This window comes from Mustela erminea, chromosome 7 (genome assembly GCF_009829155.1).
Source record: "Mustela erminea isolate mMusErm1 chromosome 7, mMusErm1.Pri, whole genome shotgun sequence".
Lineage (NCBI taxonomy): Eukaryota > Metazoa > Chordata > Mammalia > Carnivora > Mustelidae > Mustela > Mustela erminea.
This window is the reverse complement of record NC_045620.1, coordinates 27,351,172-27,372,310: the sequence shown is the minus strand read 5'-3', so window position 1 is coordinate 27,372,310 and position 21,139 is coordinate 27,351,172. Positions and strand designations below refer to the sequence as shown.

Below are 21,139 nucleotides of genomic sequence, written 5' to 3'. Positions count from 1 at the left end.
ACTCTGACTGTCGGTTTTGGCTCAGATCGTGATGTCAAGGTCCTGAGATGGAACCCCACTTTAAGCCCCATGTCAGGCTCCGCAGTGAGCACAGAATCTCCACTTGAGATGCTCCCTCCCTCTGCCTCTGCCTCTGCCCCCACGCGCTCATGTCCTCTCTCTCTCTCTAAAATAAATAAATCTTTTTAAAAGGAAAAGAAAAAAAAAAAGAATGGCAAAGGGGAGAAGAGACCAAGGAGGAAACAGCCAGAGTCTACCCCATCACCCTCCCCCCCAGCCAAGGTCACCACCTCTCCCTGGGGAGCGCTGGTCTTCCCAGGGACCCTGGGAGCTGCCTTGTCTGTCAGACCTCCTGGAAGACTGAGCAAGAGGGCAAGGGAAGGAGCCAGGGCTGGGGTGGGGGGTGGGGGTGATGGCTGGAAGCCAGTGTGTGTGCAGAATGGAGAGGGAGTGGAGGAGGGGCACCGGCTCTCTGCCTGCAGGCGCAGATCCCTGAGAACACTCTGTTCACCTTTGCAACTTGATCCTGGTCTCATGCCAGACAAGTTTCAACTGCCCTTGGGAAAGAGAGCAGCCCTGTCAAAGATATGAATGTTAGTTCGTGGGATCCCAGAACATCCGAGCTCAGAGAACCGTTGGAGACTGTCCGGTTCAGTCTGTCTGGCAGTTGGAGGGGGCCGGAAAATAGAAAGTCCAGCGGGGTGGACAGACCTGCAAACTCTTACAATGGGCCTGACACTGGGGGCTATTCTCCGACCCTTGCTGCTCCCCCTTTTCCATCGATTCATTGATCATGTATGTATTGAGTATCCACTAAGCACTAAGCATTGTGCTAGATACAGAGCTAAAGACATAAGACCCAGTCTCTGTCTTCATGGAATTGACATTCCAGTGGTAAAGCAGACAATAAATATGTAATATAAACTCGAGGAGTGAAAAGAGATAGGAAGAGACCTGAAATGACATGAGGGAGTGAGCCATTTAGATGGAGGTGGGAAGGAGGGAGTTTCCAGGCAGAGGGAACAGCATGTGCAAAGGCCCTGAGGTAGGTGTCTGCTTGCTGTGTTGGAGGGATATGGCAGATGCCAGTGCATCTGGAGCAGAGTGTGGGAGAGGACTGGGAGAAGAAATCAGAGTGGGAGCAGAAAGCTAGGTCATGGAGGGAAGAATTTGGCTTTTCCTCTAAGATAGGAATCCTGGGAGGGTTTCTTTCTAGCAAAGGAGGAATTTTATTTGACTTAAGTTTAACAAGTTCCCTCTGGCTGCTGAGTAGAGGATGGATTGTACATGGGACAAGGATGGAGGCAGAGAAGCCAGGGAGGAAGCTACTGGAATAGTCCAGGTGAGAGGTAATGGTGGCCTGGCCTGACAGGAAGGCCTGTGCTCGTTGCTCTATGTCCTTCATGAAGGCACAGGAAGGGACGCGAGCCTTCCTCCAGCCCCTACACATGACACCAGCCCACGGTCTCCCCACAGCTAGAAAGGTACATCCAGATGAACTTGAGGTCAGAGCTGGCCCAGGTCCAACAGCACATGGTCCAGAACCAGACGGCCACCATGCTGGAGCTAGGCACCAGCCTCTTGAACCAGACCACCGCCCAGACCCGCAAGCTGACTGACGTGGAGGCTCAGGTACGGAGGCCAAGTCTGTGGCATTGGGGGGTGGGGGGAAGGGCTGTGGCCAGCCTGGCTGACTTACAGCCTGGACCATCTGGCCTTGACCTCTGTCCCTGGATAAAGTCTGGGCCTCCTCTGGGCCTGTAGCACCCTGGGGCCCTTCCCCAATGACCCCCATCACGAACCACTCTGACCACCAGGCAGTGCCCCTGGGGGCGGGCCCTGGGCTTGGGTCTTCTGCCTCTGTGACTCCAGTGACTCGGCGTCTGTGCTGGGCACTGGCATGAGAGAGGGTAGCAGCACTCAGGGGGCTCCGAGAGCTCCAGGGAAAGATGGATCTTGACGAATTCATTCAACCTCATGGGGCCAGCAGCTCTGAGATGGGAGGCGGGAGGAGCGACAGAAGGGGAGGGAGGGAACAAACGTATAAAGAGGAAGGCGAGTAAAGGAATGGACAAAAGGACTGAATGACAAATAGGCACATGTCTGTTGAAACCCTACTGTGTGCCAGGCACGGCGGGAGGTGCCTGGTTCTAGTTTAGAGCAGTAAATGAAACAGGCATGCATCCCTACCCTCAAGCATCTCCTTTCTAATGGCCCCCAGGAGAATGAACATGATAAACCCCTTGTATATGGGAGAGGGTGAGAGTCTCAGGAGAAACCGGCATGGACAGAAGGGAGGGAGTATGTGCTAGGAGTGGTAAACGGAGGGCCTACAAGTTTAGGCAGGGAAGGCACCTCCGAGGAGGCAGGATCAGAGCCAGGCTCACCAGGAGGGCCTTCCGGGAACAGGGAGAACAGCATGTGCAAAGGCCCAGCAGCAGGACCGTGCTGGCAAGCTCCAGGAACATCGAGGAGGTCAGTGTAGCTGGAGCAACCAGGGGGAGAGGGTGGGCAAGGGTTCACAGAGCCACTGGGGCAGAGGACATCACAGGACGTGGCAGGCCATGGCGAGGGCTGGGACTTTTCCACTACGTGCTGTGGGAGCCACAGGAAGATTCTGAGCAGATGGGCCACATTTTAAAAGGATGCCTGGGGCTGCTCCGCAGAGGAAGGAGTGTAAGGGACAAGGGTGGAGACAGGGAGTCCTTGAGGAGAATGGCACAGGACACAGGGCAAGAGATGACAGAGGCCAAGAGCCGGGTATGGGCCATGGGAGGGGAGTGGAAGCTGGATCTGACAAGATCAGATGGGGTAGGAGGGGGGCTGGTCAAGGGGACTCCTCCTGGAGCCTGAGCATCAGGAAAAATGGAACTGCTGTCAAGAAACAGACCATAAACTCAGCAAGGGCCTGTGAGTGAGTAAAGAAAGGAAGGGATAAATGAACGACTATAGGATCTAACTTCTAGGAGGAGGGAAATAGATCAGCACCTTGCTAGAATGGCAGAGCCCCCAGAGAGGGGGGCGGCTGCCAATCAGGGCTCCTGCAGGGTCTGTGTCGTCGCCCCCTTCCCCTTCTTGTTTGCTGGGACAGGTCCTGAACCAGACATCCCGAATGGAGATCCAGCTACTGGAGACCTCACTGTCCACCAACAAGCTGGAGAAACAGCTACTCTTGCAGGGCCACGAGCTCCACAGGCTGCACGGCCGCAACAGGTGGGTGCTAGTGCCCTGGCACCAGGCCAGACCTGGGGGAGAGGGCCAGCCTGGGACCCAAGTCGGCTGGGACTCAGGATGGGGTGGGGCTGGGGGGCACCAGAGCCAGGGCTGGACTGAGGCTGGGGCCAGGGTTGGGAATTGGACTGGGGGCTAGTGCCTGGGCCCAGGGCTGGGGTCAGAGCTGGGGGCCCGGCTTAGGACTGAAGTGAAGGACCATTTACAGGGGGGTCTCAGGCTGGAGCCAGAGCTGGGGTAAGGACTAAAACCAGGGCTAGAGTCCAGACTCAAGCTGGGAGTGAAGGTGGGCCCTGGGGCAGGGCTGGGGGTCAGACAGGCATCGCTGGGTGGAGACAGGAGACAGACATGTCCCCCGGGAGTTCGGGACACCCTGATTCTTTCTCCATTCTTTCTCTCTTTTTTTTTTTCCTCCTTTCCTTCTTTGTTCCTTTATTTTATAAATTTTTAACAGTTTTATTGAGCTCCAGTTTAGTTTATATGCTGTGCAATTCACCCTGTAAATTTCTATTTGATTTACTTGCTTGTAAATAAGTAAATCTGATCTTATCCACTAGTTGCCTTTCCCAGAAGCAACCACATTGCCAGCCTCTCGCCTACACAGGCAGAGAAGAGAGAGTCTCAGCATTTGTAAGCAAATACACTTGAGGGGAACACCCTGCAAATTACAAAGAATAAAAAAGTCATGGGGTACAGATAAGGCAGAGAAATGGACTTCTGAGGCTGATTTCATCTTGGTTTCGAGCTGAGTGGAGAAAAACTGTCAAGGTCAAGGTGTTAGGGGAGGCAAAACCCACGCTCTGAAGCAGCCACCGGCCCGGGTGCAAGGGGAGATGTCATTGTCGCTCACGTGCTGGGTCAAGATCAGGCCATCAGGCCCGCCCAGCTCCCTCTGATCTATGTGCAGCTAATGATAGTTTGTCCACGTCCTTATTTTTGTGTCCCCACCCCGAGGTGGGGGAGAGCAGGGACTGGGACAGTCTGAATTGTCACCAGGTGCCTAGAAGTCACAGAAGACAGACGATGTCATCAATAAGCACTTGGCCCATGGAGAAAGCTAAAATTCTAGAACCCAAGTGTGCCCCCAACTTTTTCTCTTCCTGCCACAGAATTCGGGGCTCAGGGGAAATTCCTTGTGCCCTGGCTAGACTCGTTGTTCTTGTCTGGAGAATGGGTCAGCATAACCTCATAAATAGGAGGATGTCTCCCTCCCATCCTATCCCTTGGCCACACACCTGCCCACAGCAGAGGTGACCCCTCTTCCTGGTGTCTTGTCCTCTTCCAGTCATTCAACCAACAATCACTTTTTTGAGCTTTACCACATGGGAGACATTGTTTTGACAAAGTGAACACAGAGATAAAAATCCCTATCCCACAGCAGACATTCTACAAGCTGACATTTGAGGGTTTCCTATGAATATGTAAACAAATACCTGCGCATAGTCCTTTTGTTGCCCTTCTTGAACCCAAATGGAGCGTACCACTCTGCACCTCTATTTTCCAAGTATCCTAAAAACTGTTCCATAATTGCACGACACACTTGTCCATTCTTCTCTCTAATTGTATCATGTTGCACCCTATGGCTGCGCCTACGCTTATATCCCCAGTCCCCCATTTGGGGGATTAAGGTTGCCTCCTGTCTCTTACTCCTGTTCAACACCAAGCCCCTAATTATGTCCCCATACCTCCTCGCACACACGCAGGAACAAACCAAGATAAAATGCCAAAAGTGGATTGCTGAGTCAAAAGATTTTTTTTTTTTTGCTTTTTCTAAAACTTTTTTAAAAAATTCATGACAAATATGCTCCATGTTTACTGTATCACCAGACCATAAGGACCTATAAAACGAAAGGGAAGGTGGGTTCCCTCCAACTGCCTCCATCTTCTTCCTCCCTGTCCATCGCTCACCTCCAGAACCACCTCATCAGGAGGATGCGCTCAGGCTCCGCTGTGTCCTTCCACGTGTCTTTCCATGCCTTTTCCTATCAGTTCCCCGGTTTCCCTCTCCATTTCCCTGTAGACCTTTTTTCTTTCTCTTGTTTTGTCTTCCCACACGTGGGGCTGCACTAGAGGCACTAATGTGCCGGCGCAGTTCCCTCCGCGCCCTGGGCGTCTTTCCAGTTTCGTGCAGATGCGCTCTGCCTCCTTCCTCTTCGCGGCTCCAGAACATTTCCAGGGACACGGAAAGCAAACAGACTCAGCCAGCTCTGGCTGTTGGACGTCGAAGCTGTTTCCTTTTTCTCTAGTATAACTAATCCCCCAAGGGGCACTCTCGGGCCTGCTCCCTGGAGCTTATCTCCTGAGAGCGGACTGCTGGCTCCAAGGGCAGGCATACTGGGGATCCGGTAACCACTGCCCAGATTACTGGCATGTCCCCCCACCCGCACCTCTTTCTTCTATGGATCCCAATCTATCTTCTTCCAGGGCGGGGTATTTCCTCCCCTCCTCACTCTCTGCCACCGGTGCACTTCTTCCCCTCCATCCCCTCCGCTGTGTAATCCAGGACAGCACGCTCTGCCTCTCTGGGCCTCCGTGCGGATCTGTTCCGCGGAGTGCCCCCCGCCCCAAGCCCCAGAGGCAAGCGCGCGAATGTGGCCGTGTGTGGGGACCCGCGGGATGACCCGCGTGCACCCCCGCCCCGCAGCGCGCTGGAGACGCGGGTGCAGGCCCTGGAGACACAGCAGCAGGCGGAGCTGGCTTCCCTCCGTGGCGAGAAGGAGCGGCTGCGGCGTCTGCTGGGGCGCCAGAGCGGCGCCCTCGCGGGCCTGGAGCGCAGCCTGCGCGCCGCCAGCGGCAACTCCAGTCTCCTGCAGCGGCAGCAGCGGCAGCTGCTGGAATCCGTACAGCGCCTGGTGCGCGTCGTGGCCCAGGGCCCGGGTGAGCGAGCGGGGCGCCTGCGCGGTGTGGGAGGAGGGCAGGAGCGGAGAGGGAGATCCTGCTTACCCTGCCCACTCGCTTTCGAGGTGGGGGTAGGGGTCGCCCAGAAGCCACTGTGGGGCGGGGAAGGGCCCGGCCCCTCTCCCAGCGCCTGTGAAACAGAAATAACCACCAGTAATGATAGTGGTGAGGACGAGTGTGCCAGGAGGAACCAATCCAGACTCTACCTCTTGACTCCGTGAGTGACCTTGGGCAGGCCCCCGTCCGTCTCTTGGCCTCAGTTTCCCCATCTGTTTAAAGGAAGTGAAGCTAATAAGGATACCACCGGCCCAGACAAGTTTGGGTTCCAGGATCCACATGCTCCATCCTCGCTTGCTCAGACTTGCCCCACCCCTCCCCTGTCCTCAGTTTCCCTCTCTGTAGAATGGAGAGGTTAGACTCACCGCTCCCCCAAAGACTCCTGGGTCACCCTGTTGCCCTTGTCCCTAAGCCCAGGAGAGCCAAACAGAAGTGAGGAGGTGACTCTGGCCCTAGCTTCTGAGAAGGGGGAACAATGCCTGGTGCCCCCCACACACACACCACCACCAACTCTCACTGACTCCTTCTGATGGAGTCCATTTAGGGTGGCCAAGGCATTGCTGGTTTCAGCTTCACTCAGTCAGCAAAGCCCTTACTGAGCACCCACTATGTGCCAGGCCCAATGCCGGGTTCTGGGAATGCAGCAGTGAACAGCCTAGTCTTGCAAAAATACCCACCTGCCCATCTCTGGGTCTCTAAGTGAAGAAGCAGGAAGTGAATTTTTTCAGTATGTGCCACTATGTGCTAGCTGTGTGTTTGAAATTTCCAAGCCACTGAAGGCCTTTAAAGGCTGTGATGAGGAGAGAGAACATGAACTTGAGGACAGCCAAAAGCCACATGAGGGTTTTGCATCAAGTGGGACTATATTTGGGGAAGCCTAACTGGAACTGGGCAGTGGAGAATGGCTGGGTGAGAGAAAGACATAGGAAGGGGTTTCTAGGATTGCCATAGCGGAGCCTGGGAAGCCTTTAAGTTACAAGGAATCAAGCAATAGTGATGGGTTCCAGGTACGATGGCTGGCAAGGATTTGGGGCCAGAGGATGGCACCAGGGGCTTGTCTAAGTCGGGCAGGCCCTGCTGGGTTAAGAGATTTGAGGCCCCAAGGAAGCCACAGGCAGAAGAAGTGGATGCCTTCCAAACCATGCGATATGGAGTGACCCGAACCCATCACTGGCTTGTGCGTAACCCTGGCAGGGAAGCCGCCTAAATGAGTCCCATGTGTGGGGTATTGTAGCTCAGCCCCCGTTGCAGGCCCCGGCCCAAGACCTTTCCCCAAGGCCTCTCCCCACAGCTAGCCCGGTCTCCAGCTGTGACCCAGTGTCTGCTCCCCAGTCTGGAGAGCAGGTTGCTTTGGGCACCTCGCCTCAGGCACACTTTGCCCAAACACCCTGTCCCCCTGCCCCACTGTCACCAAAGAAGGGCATTGTCGATTTGTGCCTCCAGCCCAAGGCTCTAAGGACTCCTTCGTATGACCTAGAGAGAGGGGAGGCTTTGCCTGTGCCCCCAGCAATGCGCCCTTGAGTCAGTGACCTTACTCTTGGGCCTTGGATTCCTGGTGTATGAAAGGGGGAAAGATCTCCTTGGAGTTCAGACCCCAGTTACCTCTCCTGGAAGTCCTGGAAGACTCTAGAAGCCTGGTCCGTGGCCACCCTGCTTTGAGTCTCATCCCCTCAGGTCCCTGTTCCACACTCTAGCCAGAGCACTCCTCCTTGGCACAGCCCAGGCTCCTCATCCTGGCTCACAAGGCTGACTTGGCCCCTTGCTGAAACTCAGCGTCGTCTCTCCTTCTTTGGTGACCATGCCTGTGCTGGGTTTGCCCTACTCCTATCAAGTTCATCAGACAGCCAGAGTTCTCTCTGGCCTCAGCTCTGCTCTCATGGATGGTGGATCTTTTCCTTCCTTGGCCTCCACCACTTCCCATCACTGCACACACCAGGACTGTTCCCACCTTAGAGCCCTTAAACTTGCCGTTCCCTCTGCTTGCAACATTTTCCCCTTCTCCTAGGTCACTCCTGCCCTGTATCCACATCCCAGCTCATGGTCACCTCCCCTAAGAAATTTTCCCAGGTCTGACACCTCTCCCTGTGCCCAGCATCTCCCAACCCAGAAGCTGGCAGGAAGTAGTGCCCACCTGGCCCCTTCCCTCTCTCCTTAGATTACCTCCAATTGCTTCTACTTTGTCCCATTGCAGCCTCTGTGAGGGCCGCTGAGCACGTGTTCCAGGACTGTGCAGAGATCCAGCGCTTCGGGGCCAATGCCAGCGGCATCTACACCATCCATGTGGCCAATATGACTGAGCCCAGGAAGGTTAGGGGACTCCCTGGGGGCTGAGACTATCCAAGGGTGTTGAGTCAAGGGCGTCCCTGGCAGGCAATCCCCCATCAGCTTCAGGCTTTCTACAACATCTGACCTGTCAGAGAAGGTGGGCGGACCCTACCTTCTGGAGCCCCCATCCAATCAGAGGTCAGAATGTGGGGGTAGAGAAGTTCCCAGAATGCTTTCAGTTGGAAGGGCAGAAAATAGTCCTGTGTTGCTTAAAGTAATGTTAGCTGATTCAGTAAATCAACCCTGAAAATCCAGGGGCTTAACACAAAGAAGTTTCTTTCTTTCTTTCTTTCTTTCTTTCCTTCTTTTTTTCTTTCTTTCTGATTTTATTTATTTGTCAGAGAGAGAGAGAGAGAACACAAGTGGGGGAGCAGCAGGCAAAGGGAGAAGCAGGCTTCCCCCTAAGCAAGGATCCCAATGCCAGACTCCACCCCAGGACCACCCCAGGACCCTAGGATCAAGACCTGAGCCAAAGGCAGACCAGACACCTAAGCAACTACACCACCCAGGCATCTCAAAAGAAGATTATTTCCAATTTACATATAGCCCAATTGAATGCAGGTGTGGGGGCTCTGCTCCACGTGGGAAATTAGGGACCAGGACCAACAGAGACCCCAGTGAATGTTTCCAAGTTTGCCCTGGGCTTTGAGCTCCAGTTAGCAGGTAGATGAAGGGTCAAGGGAAAAGGGGGGCTATCAGGAGAGAGGGTTTGGGGACCAGGCCCAGAAATGAAAGACTATGGGGAACAACTAACCAGTCTTTGCTCTTCCTAATTCTGTTTGAATTCCTTTGGATTCCATATCATTTTGTCTCCAGACTTTGTTTACCACTTCATGTATACCTGCTCAACTCTTCTTTTGACACAGAGATCAAGCCCTTAATTTTTAGCTAGAATTTCACGTTTTTGTTTATTTTTATAATTATCTGAATAAAAACAAGGGTTACTAGTTTTCAACTTATAGTACTATAAGATTTCCTTTTAAAATGCAGTTAATCTAAGTATTTAAGGTTTTTTTTTTTTTTTTTTTTAAGGGACATGACTTTTTAAGTAAATATTCTACATGAAACAAGTAAGTTCAGCTATCGTAGAATTCTGGGAGACCCAAGTTCTGAGCTCACACCTCAGCTTTTCTTTTTTTCTTTTCTTTTCTTTTTTTTTTTTTTTTAAGATTTTACTTATTTATTTGACAGAGATCACAAGTAGGCAGAGAGACAGGCAGAGAGAGAGAGGGGGAAGCAGGCTCCCCATTGAGCAGAGAGCCCGATGTGGGGCTCGATCCCAGGACCCTGAGACCATGACCTGAGCTGAAGGCAGAGACTTAACCCACTGAGCCACTCAGCGCCCCTCAGCTTTTCTTGTCTCGCTTGCCTTGAGCAAGTCCCTTCTCCTCTCTGGACCTCAATTTCCCTTCTTGCACCTTCTGCTACTTCCACAACAAAAGCAACTGTCTTCTCTCCCTGAGCTGGCCTCTACCTTGTCAGAGCTGCTCCCTCCCCTGGAGGGGCCATTCCCCTTGTCTGCCTGTCAGGCACATGCCAAGGCCCTGTTCTAATGCTATCTCCTCTGAGAAGACTTCCAGGGTTTCCCAGTGACTCCTTAGAAGCTCTCCTTCTAGCTACCCAAATGTTCATAATCCACAGTCTGCCTACCTCATCATGGCCTCCTCCAGACCAAGCCAGCCTTGAGGGTTGATTTATCTCTCACTGAACACCGAACTTATACTGAACTGGCTGGAAAAGGGTTATGTGAACAAAGATTAGGCTGAAAGAGAAGATTATGATATGACGGATGGTGAGCCTTTGAGAGAAAGACTTTTTCTGTCTTATCCATACTGGCAACCCTCCTTGTCCTGAATAGAGCTTAGTATGTAGCAGTGCTCAGAAAACATTTGTCTGCCGAACGTAAGAGCAATTCCTGAATCTGCACTGTGGGCCAAGTGCTTTACGCCTCTCTGCATTTAATCCTTACAACAACATCACAATACCAACAAGGGAAAAGCCTCCACTTACTGAGTGCCCAGTACACCCAGGCTCTGTTCTTCAGATGGCTCAGCTTATATAGTTCTTACATCAAGCCCATCTGCAGATGAGAAACTGAGGCACAAAGAGGTTATGGTCTTAATACTTGCATTTTATGAATGAGGAAAGGAAGGCTCTGAGGGGGGCATCACTTGCCCATGACTTTAGAAAAATGATGACGATAAGTGGGAAATGTGAACCTGGATATTTCTGATGTCCTCAAGCACCAGGCTCACTTGTTGTTCTGTGAGAATGTCAGCCAGATCAAAATCGGGCTGGCCCAGACCTGTCTCTGACACTCCCAGGGGCTTCTGAATCCCTACCAACCATCACCCAACTCCTTCCAGGTGTTCTGTGACATGGAGGCCAATGGAGGTGGGTGGACTCTCATTCAGCGCCGTGAGAATGGCAGCGTGAATTTCCAGCGGAACTGGAGAGATTACAAACAGGTAACACTACTACCCTGGGAAGGGGCTTCTCCACCCTGAAGCCTGGTGGAGATGGATCGGAGGCAGGGCACTGGTTTACCCTCAGCCTTTCCCAGAAAGAAAAAACAAAAAAACAAAAAACAGAAACCCACCTAAGACCAATTACCCTCAAACAAATTTTCCCAGTGCACATTCGCTGTCAGGGACCCTGTCATTGAAAATCAAACCTTCTTTTTGCAAGTTCTAAGACAGACCCTAAAAATAAAAGTTTAACTTTATTTCTTTATTTGTGGAAAGATCATATATACATGTTGCTTAGAAATTTTTTTTAAGAATACAAAAAAAAATGGAACAGAAGAAAATAATCTCCCCTGCCCACCCCTGGCTGCATTGCTTAAGTCAATGTCCTTGTCTTCGCACATACTAATATCATTACATCTGCAAGAGAGATTCTTAACATGGAATTGTTGGCTCAAAAAGACCCCATGCATTTTACAAGATGAGACATAGTGCTAGATTGTCTTCCAATTTTTTAATTAAATTTTGAATAAAGGACCTTTGGCAAGCTGACTTAAAAGCTCTTAAAGTTTCCACAAACAAAAGAAATAGAAAAGGATACGTGGAAATGCAACAGTGTCATTAGTTGTGTCTGCTTACTGTTCATTTGATAAATACTTAAAAAAGAAATACCAAATTAAGATAGGAGTGTTCTTGAGCCAGTTGGGTTTTAAACAATTATTGAAAGGACAAAAAGGAATAAGTGCGCAGACGCAGAAACACACAAGGGCAATGATTATTAATCATTAGGCTAATCAGCAGCGCTGCGTGACTAAAATGGGGAGTGGGGCTTAGGTGTGTCCCTGTCCTTGGTGCTGAATTGTGGCTCTGCCCAGGGCATTGGTTTCTCCTCGCTCAGGGACACTGGTAACTCCTAACATGCTTAGCTTTGTATTTCTATGTTGCTGAAATTTTGCAGCAGCTGCCATGTCACTAAACAAAGTTTTCTCTAAAATGTATGCAGCTGATTAAATCTTTAAATTTTTGCCGCTAAAGGCACAGATCTTAGGTGTAAGATATTTAGTGGATTTTTACATACGTATTCACCAATGTGACCACCAGTCAAATTTAGGTATACAACACTCCTGGCACCACGGAAGCCCTCCCTGTGCTCCCCTCTGCCTCTGTGCGTCCCGGTCAAGAAGCTATTCTGACTTCTATCACCACATATTTATTTTGTTTGTTCTCAAACTCTGTAGAAATGTGATTTCAATTATTTTGAACAGAAATTTACATTTACAAAAATCTTAGTCTTTTTGCTCCAGGAGGTGGGGAACTCCCATCCCTAGGCCTGCCCACACTGTACTTTATGGACTTGATCATCAGGCAAAGTGGTTTTGGATTAAGTGGCCCTGGAGCCTGGCCCAGCCCAGCTCCTTAGCCAGCGGGGCAGCCTCCCATCACAGCACGAAACCCACCCCTACGCTTCCCTCTCCATAGGGCTTCGGTGACCTGGCGGGGGAGCACTGGCTGGGCAATGAGGTGGTGCACCAGCTCACCAGCAGGACAGCCTATTCTCTGCGCGTGGAGCTGCAAGACTGGGAGGGCAATGAGGCCTATGCCCAGTATGAGCATTTCCAGCTGGGCAGTGAGGGGCAGCTGTACAGGTGGGCTTGGGGCCCAGGCTGGTGGGCGGGCCAGGGTCCTGGGCTAGTGGCTGTAGAGTCTGCACTATGGGTCAGTCCCTGGGCGTCTCCTGTTCCTACCATCTGTCCCCCATTTGGGCACACGTCACGGGTTCTGGAGGCGGCTGGTTAACACTCAACACCTCCTAGCCACTGGGCGGGGTGGAGAGCATGTCGCTGATGTTGCCGGCCTAGGAGCAGGAAAGGGCCTTCTAAGGTCAGTCATCCCGAGTCAGCCATATTACTGAGGCCCAGAGCAGGGAGTCCAGGCTATCCATGCTGTGGGGTGACGTGGAAAGGGAAGGGAATCAGGGGACCTGAGCTCATTCTGGCTCTGTTTCAGCTCACTTTGTGAACTTGAGCAAGTCAATGTTCTGGCTTCTCTGTACCTCTGCTTGTTAACTGCAGGATGGGCTTAAATAGGTATAATGTAAAACCAGCAAGGTCTCCCACACCTCCCTTGGCTTGGTTCTTAGCTCTGTTTAGGAAAAGAAAAGAGCATTTATTGAGCACCTACTGTGTTCCCAAAGCACATTATTCCATTTAGTCTTTCTACAACACTCTGAGGTAAGCATTGCTGTACTTGCTCTAGGGAATTGGGAGCAGGCACAGAGCTTAAGTCCTCTGCCCAAAGTTACAAGTTAGATAGAGCTAGGACTTGAACTCAGATCTCACTGCTACCAAAACTTGGGGTGTTTCCACTACGTGATGTTGCCTCTTTGAGAAACTCAAAGTTCTCTTTGAACAGGAGAGGATTGAAATCATAGACTCACACTCATGGGTCTGCAAAGGACCTCACGGTGTCATCTGGGTCTTCCCATGATGCTAGAATCTCCTCCACAGCCATAGTCATCAGCCAGCCAGGAATCCCTCCACTGACAGGAAGGTCACTTCCTCCAAAGGAATCTCTGGAGGCTCTCTGTCCTCCTACACTTTACGTCTAATTCCAACTTGGGAGCTTTTCAATGAGTGCCCTGCCCTTCTCTGGTCTTTTAAAATGCTCCCGGATCCTCCAGCTACATTGTCCTGACATCCTCTTTATGGGGACCCACCCCAATCTGATAATAGTCCTCCTTAAACTGCAAGCTTCAGAGCTGAATGGACCATGCCCTGGGTTCGGGCTAGGCAGGGCAAAGCTGGATGCCCCTGTACTCCTCAAGGTGACCAATGAGTCACCACAACACCCTGCTGACTCCCCTTTAAGCCACCAAAGCCAAGGTTTAAGTCCTGACTCCCTGAGTGACCTTAGCGACCTCCCTGAGCAACCCCAAAGGACTACCTCCACCTTCTCATCTGTAAAATGGGTGCCCTGCATACATCTGCTTCATTCAACATGTTATGAAGCTCAAATGAGATACTGCCCATAGAGCATTAACACAGTGCCTGGCACTTAGTAAGTGCTCAGCAAATAATGTTGTAATTGCTGTCCCCAAGGCAGCCTTAACACACTCAGCAGGCCTGCTCTGTGTGAGTTCACTGCTGTTCTTATTCCCAGTGCCTGGTTCACAGTCCATTGTGTTCTGTGTGTCTGGGGGTGAGCAGGTCCACAGGCAGTCCCACAATCCCAGGAAGACAGTAGCTGCCTATGGGGATAATGCAGGGGCACAGAGATGCTCATGCAAACAGGGAGAACTCCTGGGAGGAGGTAAGGCCTATAAATGGTAGGTATCCTCCAGACAAAGAGAGACAAGGAAGGGCATCCCAGGCAGAGGGATAGTTACATCCAACTGGTGACAGATACCCCAAACCTGAGCAAGTCTCTATCAAGATCATAAGGAAGAATCCCCCACTCATTCAGGAAAAGCTTGGGAGCCGGGGCAGGGGGAGGGGGGCAGAGGGGGTAGAGATCCTAGAAGACACAAACCTGGAAACTGCCAGAGAAGAGCCAAGGAGATGGTGACAGAACAGAGGCCAGCCTCTGTGCCCCCACCATAGAGTCAGCTGGCTGGTGAGATGGGGAGCATCCCCCGCAGGGAAGCCGATTCAGCCCTGGGGCCTCGGGGTCAGGGACAGGAGGGGTGCCTCTAGGTATCAGACACAATAATGGGGGCCTTCTGGAGCATGGCTGAAGCACACGCATTAGCCCGCAAGAGGAAGTGGCCCACAGAGCAAGGGAGAAGAGGCACGGACAGGCACGCACACACACAGATGCCAGGTGTGTGCCCCCCAGAGGTGCCCACACAGCCAGATTTGCTTACAAAGGCAGGATCCACATAGAAACCCACACAGAGGTACCCAGGGGCATGCAGAGACATACATGCCCATGTGGAGGGTGATGGGGGGGCACTGGGCCTACAGAGTGCCCGGGCTATAAGCTCACAGCTACACAAACAGACATACACACCATCAGACATAGAGGCAGATTCCAGGGCACACACCGGGACCCACCATAGCTCTTGCTGCACAAACGTCAAACACACACACACACACACACACACACACACACACGTGCAGGCATGAAGAACTGTACCCAAATGCTCACACCAGTAGACACACAGACCCCACCTACAGATCCACAGACACGTGGAAACATACCTTGTGTGTCTAATAACTTGGGAATACCCAGAGACTTGTGTATTTGAAGTCCCTGGGCTTGAGCTGTGAACATGTTCAAAGTGCCTCTGAACGATGGGTCACATGGGGTTCCTGGTCCCCGACTTAAGAATTTTTCCAAAGGTCACAAGATTCCCCATGCTAGTTCCCACAGGAGAAGGGAAGAGAGGCAGAGCCCAAGCTGAGGACTTAGAGACATTTAGGGAGGCCACTGCTGCTGGAATGATCTCATGAGACCATTGGCTTTGTCCAGCCGTGATTCCACGCACCTCGGACTGAAAGGGACCCCCAAACCTCAGCCTGAGCTCCAAGACTGACCTTGAACTGACATTACTGAAACATCAAGGGGAGCCTCTAATGGCCACGGAGAGAAGCCAGGCCAACCTGCCATCCCCACCCGTGGGAGCTCCTGGCCAGATGGGCCCCTTTACAGGGAGGTTGCGACACCAATCCAATAAGTCCCGGGCTACACGTTTAAGGGCACAGTTAGGGTTTCCCAGTTGGGGCACCTGGACCCTAACGGCCATGCCACTGCGTCACTACAGACAGGCAGAGCCCACGGTGGGAGGAGCAGGGACTGAGCCAGTCCCCACACCCAGGTCCCACGTTCCCTCTTGATCCCACCAGTGGCATCTCCCAGGCCCTGCCCTGAGGGAACCAGAGCTGCCTCGAGCTGCTCTGGCTGCATCTGGTGTCCATTTTTCTCCACCCTTAGGACCCTCAACCCCCAGGGCTGCAAGCACCCAATACCCTCTCCCATCAGGTTGAACAAGAGCCCATGGCGGCTGTGTGTCCCAAGTGGGACCGCAGGGACAATGGCTAACAAGCACTAACGTGCAGTTCTGCCCTCCGCAACCCCGGGGGCCTTGGATCACAATAATGCGATGAAGTCGTCACGGGTAACAGGACTATCGTTACCATTTCACAGAAGGAGAAACTGCAGCTGACAGGCAACACAGTCTGCCTACGGTCATACCATTGGCGAGTGGCAGAGCTGGGATTCGAATCCAGGCATTCTATCCCCAGAGTTCATGGTGGTAATTGCCACACAGCCTTGGCCGTGCCCACCAGGGTCTCATAGCCTGGCAGAGAAAGAGAAACCACCAACTGGCTGCAGATGTGCAAGGCACAGGGCTGGGGATGCTGCAGATCCATGTGGGCTGGTGTGGTCAGGGAAGGCTTCCTGGAGGTGGCAGGCTGGGGTCGCAGGGTGGTCAGCTGGGGAGCAAAATGCACACAGCTCTCCAGACAGGCCACCCTAGGCTGGGACCTGGCTCTCACGGTCTTTCATTCCGAGGCCTAGGGCAGTCTCCCTTGGTTCCTGGGATCTCTGTTTCTTCATCTGTAAGATGGAAATAAGAGGTGTTGTGAGGAAGCCAGGAGCAGGAGCTAAGCCACAGAATGCCTAGCACATAGAAGGTGTTCAGAAAATGTTGGGCATTGCTCTCATTATTAGTATTATTATTTTGATCCTTTTCACTCCTGTCCAAGACTCAGGGTCAGTGAGATGGGGAGGCCTGGCACACAGCGGGTGCTCTGTCCCTGGGAGGCAGCAGGCAGGGAGGGCAATCCAGGGGCCTGGACAGCCCAAGCAGCCTAGACTGGGGCTCCCCCTCCCAGAACAACTGGATGGGGAGCCCCAGTCTCAGCAAAGCCTCTTGGGCAGGGGGAGACCTTTTTTAACCAGTCCTGACCTAACTCTGGACCCATCTCCCATCACCACCTCCGGGTGGCCTCCAGGCTTTCTCTGAGCGGGTACAGCGGGTCAGCAGGGCGCCAGAGCAGCCTGGTCTTGCAGGGCACCAACTTCAGCACCCGTGACGCAGACAATGACAACTGCCTCTGCAAGTGTGCCCAGATGCTATCTGGAGGTGGGTGCGGGGGGCTGAAGCCCCATGTGTCCCCAAGTTCACCTGGCGGGACACCCCTATTATCTCCCATCCAGGTCCTGGGTGGCCAAGTGTTGTCGGGAAAAGTGTGCAGGTGGGTACCCCACCTGCATGCTGGCCTGGCCACACTCCTCCATCCCTTCCCCTACCAAGTCCTTGAGGTTCCCTTGGGGTTTCCCCTCATTCTACAGGCACCACGGATCTTCCTCTGGGCTAGGGGAACACTGAGGATGGGGTATGATGCCTGATCAGTCCCAGCCCCAAGCCTAAGAATCTGCTTCCCAGGCCGAGCAGGACCAGGATGGGGAGATCTGGGCAGGGGAACAAGGGGCAGCTCTCCACCAACCCTGGTTCCAGTGGTGTTCCTTGGAAAGGACAGAGGTTAGAGAGAGGAACAGCAGGACATAGAGACATGGAGCAGTGGACACAGCTCTGTGGGAATAGAAGTCCAGAGGGGGAGATAGAGAAAGACAGATGGACATGGTATGTGAGAGACAGACCAGGAAAGGCAAGGAAACGCAGACCAAAGAGAGAGACAGAGATATCAGACGGAGCCCCAAAGAGATACTTGTCACAAGCTGGGGGCTATTGAGGTGCTGCCTTCAGTGGCTGCAGGCTGAGCAGAGGGTTTGGGAGTCTCCCTGCTGCCCCCATGCCCTTGACACTCGGCCCCACCCCCTGAGAGCTGGCTTCCCAGAGAAGGCAGCAGCCCTGATGAGTCCCTGGGGTGGGGGACTGCCCTTTGCCCACTGGCTGACCCCCACCTCCCCAAGCACGTCCCTCTCCCTCCCCCAGGATGGTGGTTTGACGCCTGCGGCCTCTCGAATCTCAACGGCATCTACTACCCAGCTCGCCACCACGTGCGCAAGCTCAACGGCATTCGCTGGCACTACTTCCAGGGCCCCAGCTACTCGCTGCGGGCCACTCGCATGATGCTGCGCCCCGTGGGCATCTGAGAAGCAGATGCGCCTGGAGGTTGGACCCAGAGGAAGAGACGGGACTGAGCATCTCCTGGAAAAGCTGGACTCCAAACATGGGACAGAGTGCTGGGCGTTGTCCTGGGTCCCCTGTGTCCCCAGGGGGGACAAGCCCAGAGCTCCTTGCCCAAAGTCAGAGGGTTCACTGACTCCCTGTTCCCCTCCAGTTGAGAAATGGTGGGTCATGGGGAGATCCTGCCTCTATAGTGCCCCTCTGTCCTCTTCCTTTCTGTCTCCTACACGGGTCCCCTGCCAGCTTGAGGGTCACAACACACTGAATGAGCTGAGAACAGAATTCTTTTAGGTGTTCGAAGAAATACATGACTAACAGTCCACTCCTCCGAGGCCCCAGCATCTGGAGCTCTGACCTGGTCTCTTGGAGGCGTCAGAAGATCTAACAAGGATTTCTTTACCCCCAGCATGTCCTAGAATATGTTCTGGAGAGAAATATAACTCAGGCTCCCCTCAAAAATTACCTATGGTCAAGTGAGGGAGGGAAACACCTCGTTAAATCAATATGAACAGGCATTCTTAGCTGGAGGACTTGTCAGAGACTTTAGAGAGGTCATATGCCTTTGTTTAAAGTGGGCAGCTTTCTCCAAGTGTCCTTATTTGAAAACAGGTCCTCTTTATCCCAGAACATCTAAGATGCCCTTGGAAAAAGTTGGTCAAGTGTGACCAGAAGGAGCCGCTTCTCCCCACCCCCATCTGCACTCACCCTTTCTAACTACAAGAGACAGAGTGACGATCTCAAACAGCCTCTAAAAACAACTGGAAGAAGCTTTGGTTTAAAGAAGACACATGCCACCCCTGAAGAAGGGTCTAGAACTAACTTTCCAGTCTGTGCTTTGGGCTGGGGTCCTGCTAGGCTCCTTCTGGCCCTAAGAAGCCAGATCTCTGCCTGGAGGCTACCCTGCGATCCTAGCTCACCTCAGCTCAAGTTCAGGAACTGTTAGGGACTATCCACTCTGCCTTGGGCAGGATGCCAGTCTTCGTGTCCAGAACCTTCCAGCCTCCAAGCCAGGACCCTAGCCCTCTCCTCCCACCTGATCCAACAGTCATGCTACAGCTGGGGGTTCGAGGGAGGTAGGTGTGGGGGGCAGAGCCAGCCTTGGCCTGGGTCTGGAAGATCAGGGGCTCCCCATAAGCTTCCATCAGAGGACAGGGTCAGAGAAGGGCCACAGCCACTCTGCCACCCACTCCCATCACGGTCACCCTCCTCAGGCCTGATGAGACCAGCACTGCCCTGCCGTCCTCAGCCAACACCTAGACCAGCCGAGACCATCCTGCTTTCCCACTAGGTATGCCTCTGTCTTCGGGAGGGTTTCTCCTGGATAAGGCTGGAGTGGTGGAAATGGGCCACCTTTTCCCACCTGTCCTTGAGTCTCACCTCAGACAGTCCCCCAAGCAAAGCCAGCAGAGATTAACGCTGATCTCTTTGAAAAGAACAAAGAGGTGGTTGCCAATGGTGGCCTTGCGGGCATGAGGGGGAAAGTACCAAAGGGCAGGGCGCTGCCCAGAAGGCCCACGTGGCCTCGCACACCATTTGCTAGCCAGGCTTTTATTTAGCGTCTACTGTGTGCCCGGTCGTGCTGTGGGTGGGGCTCTGGAATTGGACAGACCTGCTCCAGCTCCTCGACTTGAGGCCCGTGGCTCAGCCTCTCAAGGCCTCAGTTGCCTTGTCTGTGAAATGGAAATGATGCTCCCTCCTGGCTGGGCCGTGGCAGGAGGCGATGAAACTGTGTATGTCAGCTTTGTAACAGGGCTCGGCACAAGCAGGTGCCTAATAAAGTTTAGTTCCCAAAGAGGAAAGTGGGGTGAGGAAATTCACCCCTAAGTGCATGCCCCCCTTCTTCCAAACCCAAGTAAGGTGAGCATTTGTTTTTGAATCCGTGGCACTTACGTTTGCATTTATGTATGGGCCAGTTGAGTGCTGGAGAGGAGATGAAGGCAGAGCTGCGAGCCCCAGAGACAGACCCCTCTGGATGGGCTGAGTCCCAAATCCTGGTCTGTGCTCATTTTCTACAAAAGGCTGAGAAGCTGATTTGGGTTATCCTCAGATGCCTGTTGTTAAACATTCATGCTTCCTTCCTACCTCCCTTCCTCCTCCATGCCAGGACTTTCTAGCCCAGGAGATAGAAAGGAACTGATCCTAAGGAACGGATTGACTCACATACCAGGAAGTCCAGGGATGGGTTCAGGCACGGTTAGATCCAGGGGCTCAACCCATACCTGTCTTCACCTCTCAGCCCTGCATCCACCATGTTGACTTTACTCGCCTGACAGGTGGCTCCAGCAGCCCTAGGCTCACATCCTCCGAGGTGAGCATCCCTAAGGCAGAGAGTTCCCCTGTCTCCGTGATTCTGGCAAAGGCATGATTTTCTCCAGCTGGGACTGGTCCTCCTGTGCCCATCTCTGCATTTATCACTGGGCATCTGATTGACCAGACCTGGGCCACCTGATCATGCCTGGAACAGGGCTGGGGTCAATCCCACCCAAGTCACATGGACTAGCAGTTTGCAGGCACTATTTCCAGGCTGGCAGTCACTTTTCCTCCTTCCATCTCTCTGCCTCCCATTTCCCTTCTCTCCATCTCTGCACCCTCTCCCATCCTCCTCGCCCCCAAGCTTCAGCTCATCCCAGGGTTGCCTCAAACTATCAAGGACACAGCTGTGGCCTGTCTAGGGATGTCAGACCCTGGTTTGCTGTCCTGGCTGTGTCCCTGAAACAGAGTTCCTCTCCCGCCCTGAGCCTATGTTTCCAATCCGTGCAATTAGGACAGAGCAGCTCCTGACCTCTGTAAGCCCCTGACAGTGATGCTGACCTACAGCAGCTGCGGACAAGACCAGTGGAAGGACTCTGGGTGGCACAATGTCCCTGTAGGGGCATGGTTGGTGTGGCCTTGGCCCTGGCTGGATCTCTTCTGGGCCCCTGCATGTAGGACCTGGCTTCTGGGATACGTGACTCTGCAGGTTTCTATGCAGAATCCTTTTCACCTCTCCCTACACCAGCCCAGCAGTCTGCCCAGAGCTCAGAGAGGGAAAGGCTTTCAGCCAAGGTGGCACAGCCAATCACCACCT

General features: G+C 53.0%; 1 protein-coding gene across 2 annotated transcripts in view; it reads left to right on the top strand.

The window, feature by feature from the left end:
• Positions 1–19,871, top strand: part of ANGPT4 (angiopoietin 4) — a 41,909-nt gene extending 22,038 nt beyond the window's left edge. The window contains exons 2-9 of one of the 2 annotated variants that reach the window (XM_032351134.1): positions 1,477–1,632; positions 3,092–3,213; positions 5,876–6,108; positions 8,378–8,493; positions 10,878–10,979; positions 12,456–12,622; positions 16,934–17,064; positions 17,878–19,871. In XM_032351134.1, the coding sequence (XP_032207025.1) occupies positions 1,477–1,632; positions 3,092–3,213; positions 5,876–6,108; positions 8,378–8,493; positions 10,878–10,979; positions 12,456–12,622; positions 16,934–17,064; positions 17,878–18,038 (1,188 nt within the window). In that variant the 3' untranslated portion in view covers positions 18,039–19,871. The remainder of the gene's footprint in view (positions 1–1,476; positions 1,633–3,091; positions 3,214–5,875; positions 6,109–8,377; positions 8,494–10,877; positions 10,980–12,455; positions 12,623–16,933; positions 17,065–17,877) is intronic. The other variant, XM_032351135.1, reaches the window with a different exon arrangement.
• The last annotated feature ends 1,268 nt before the right edge of the window (positions 19,872–21,139 follow it).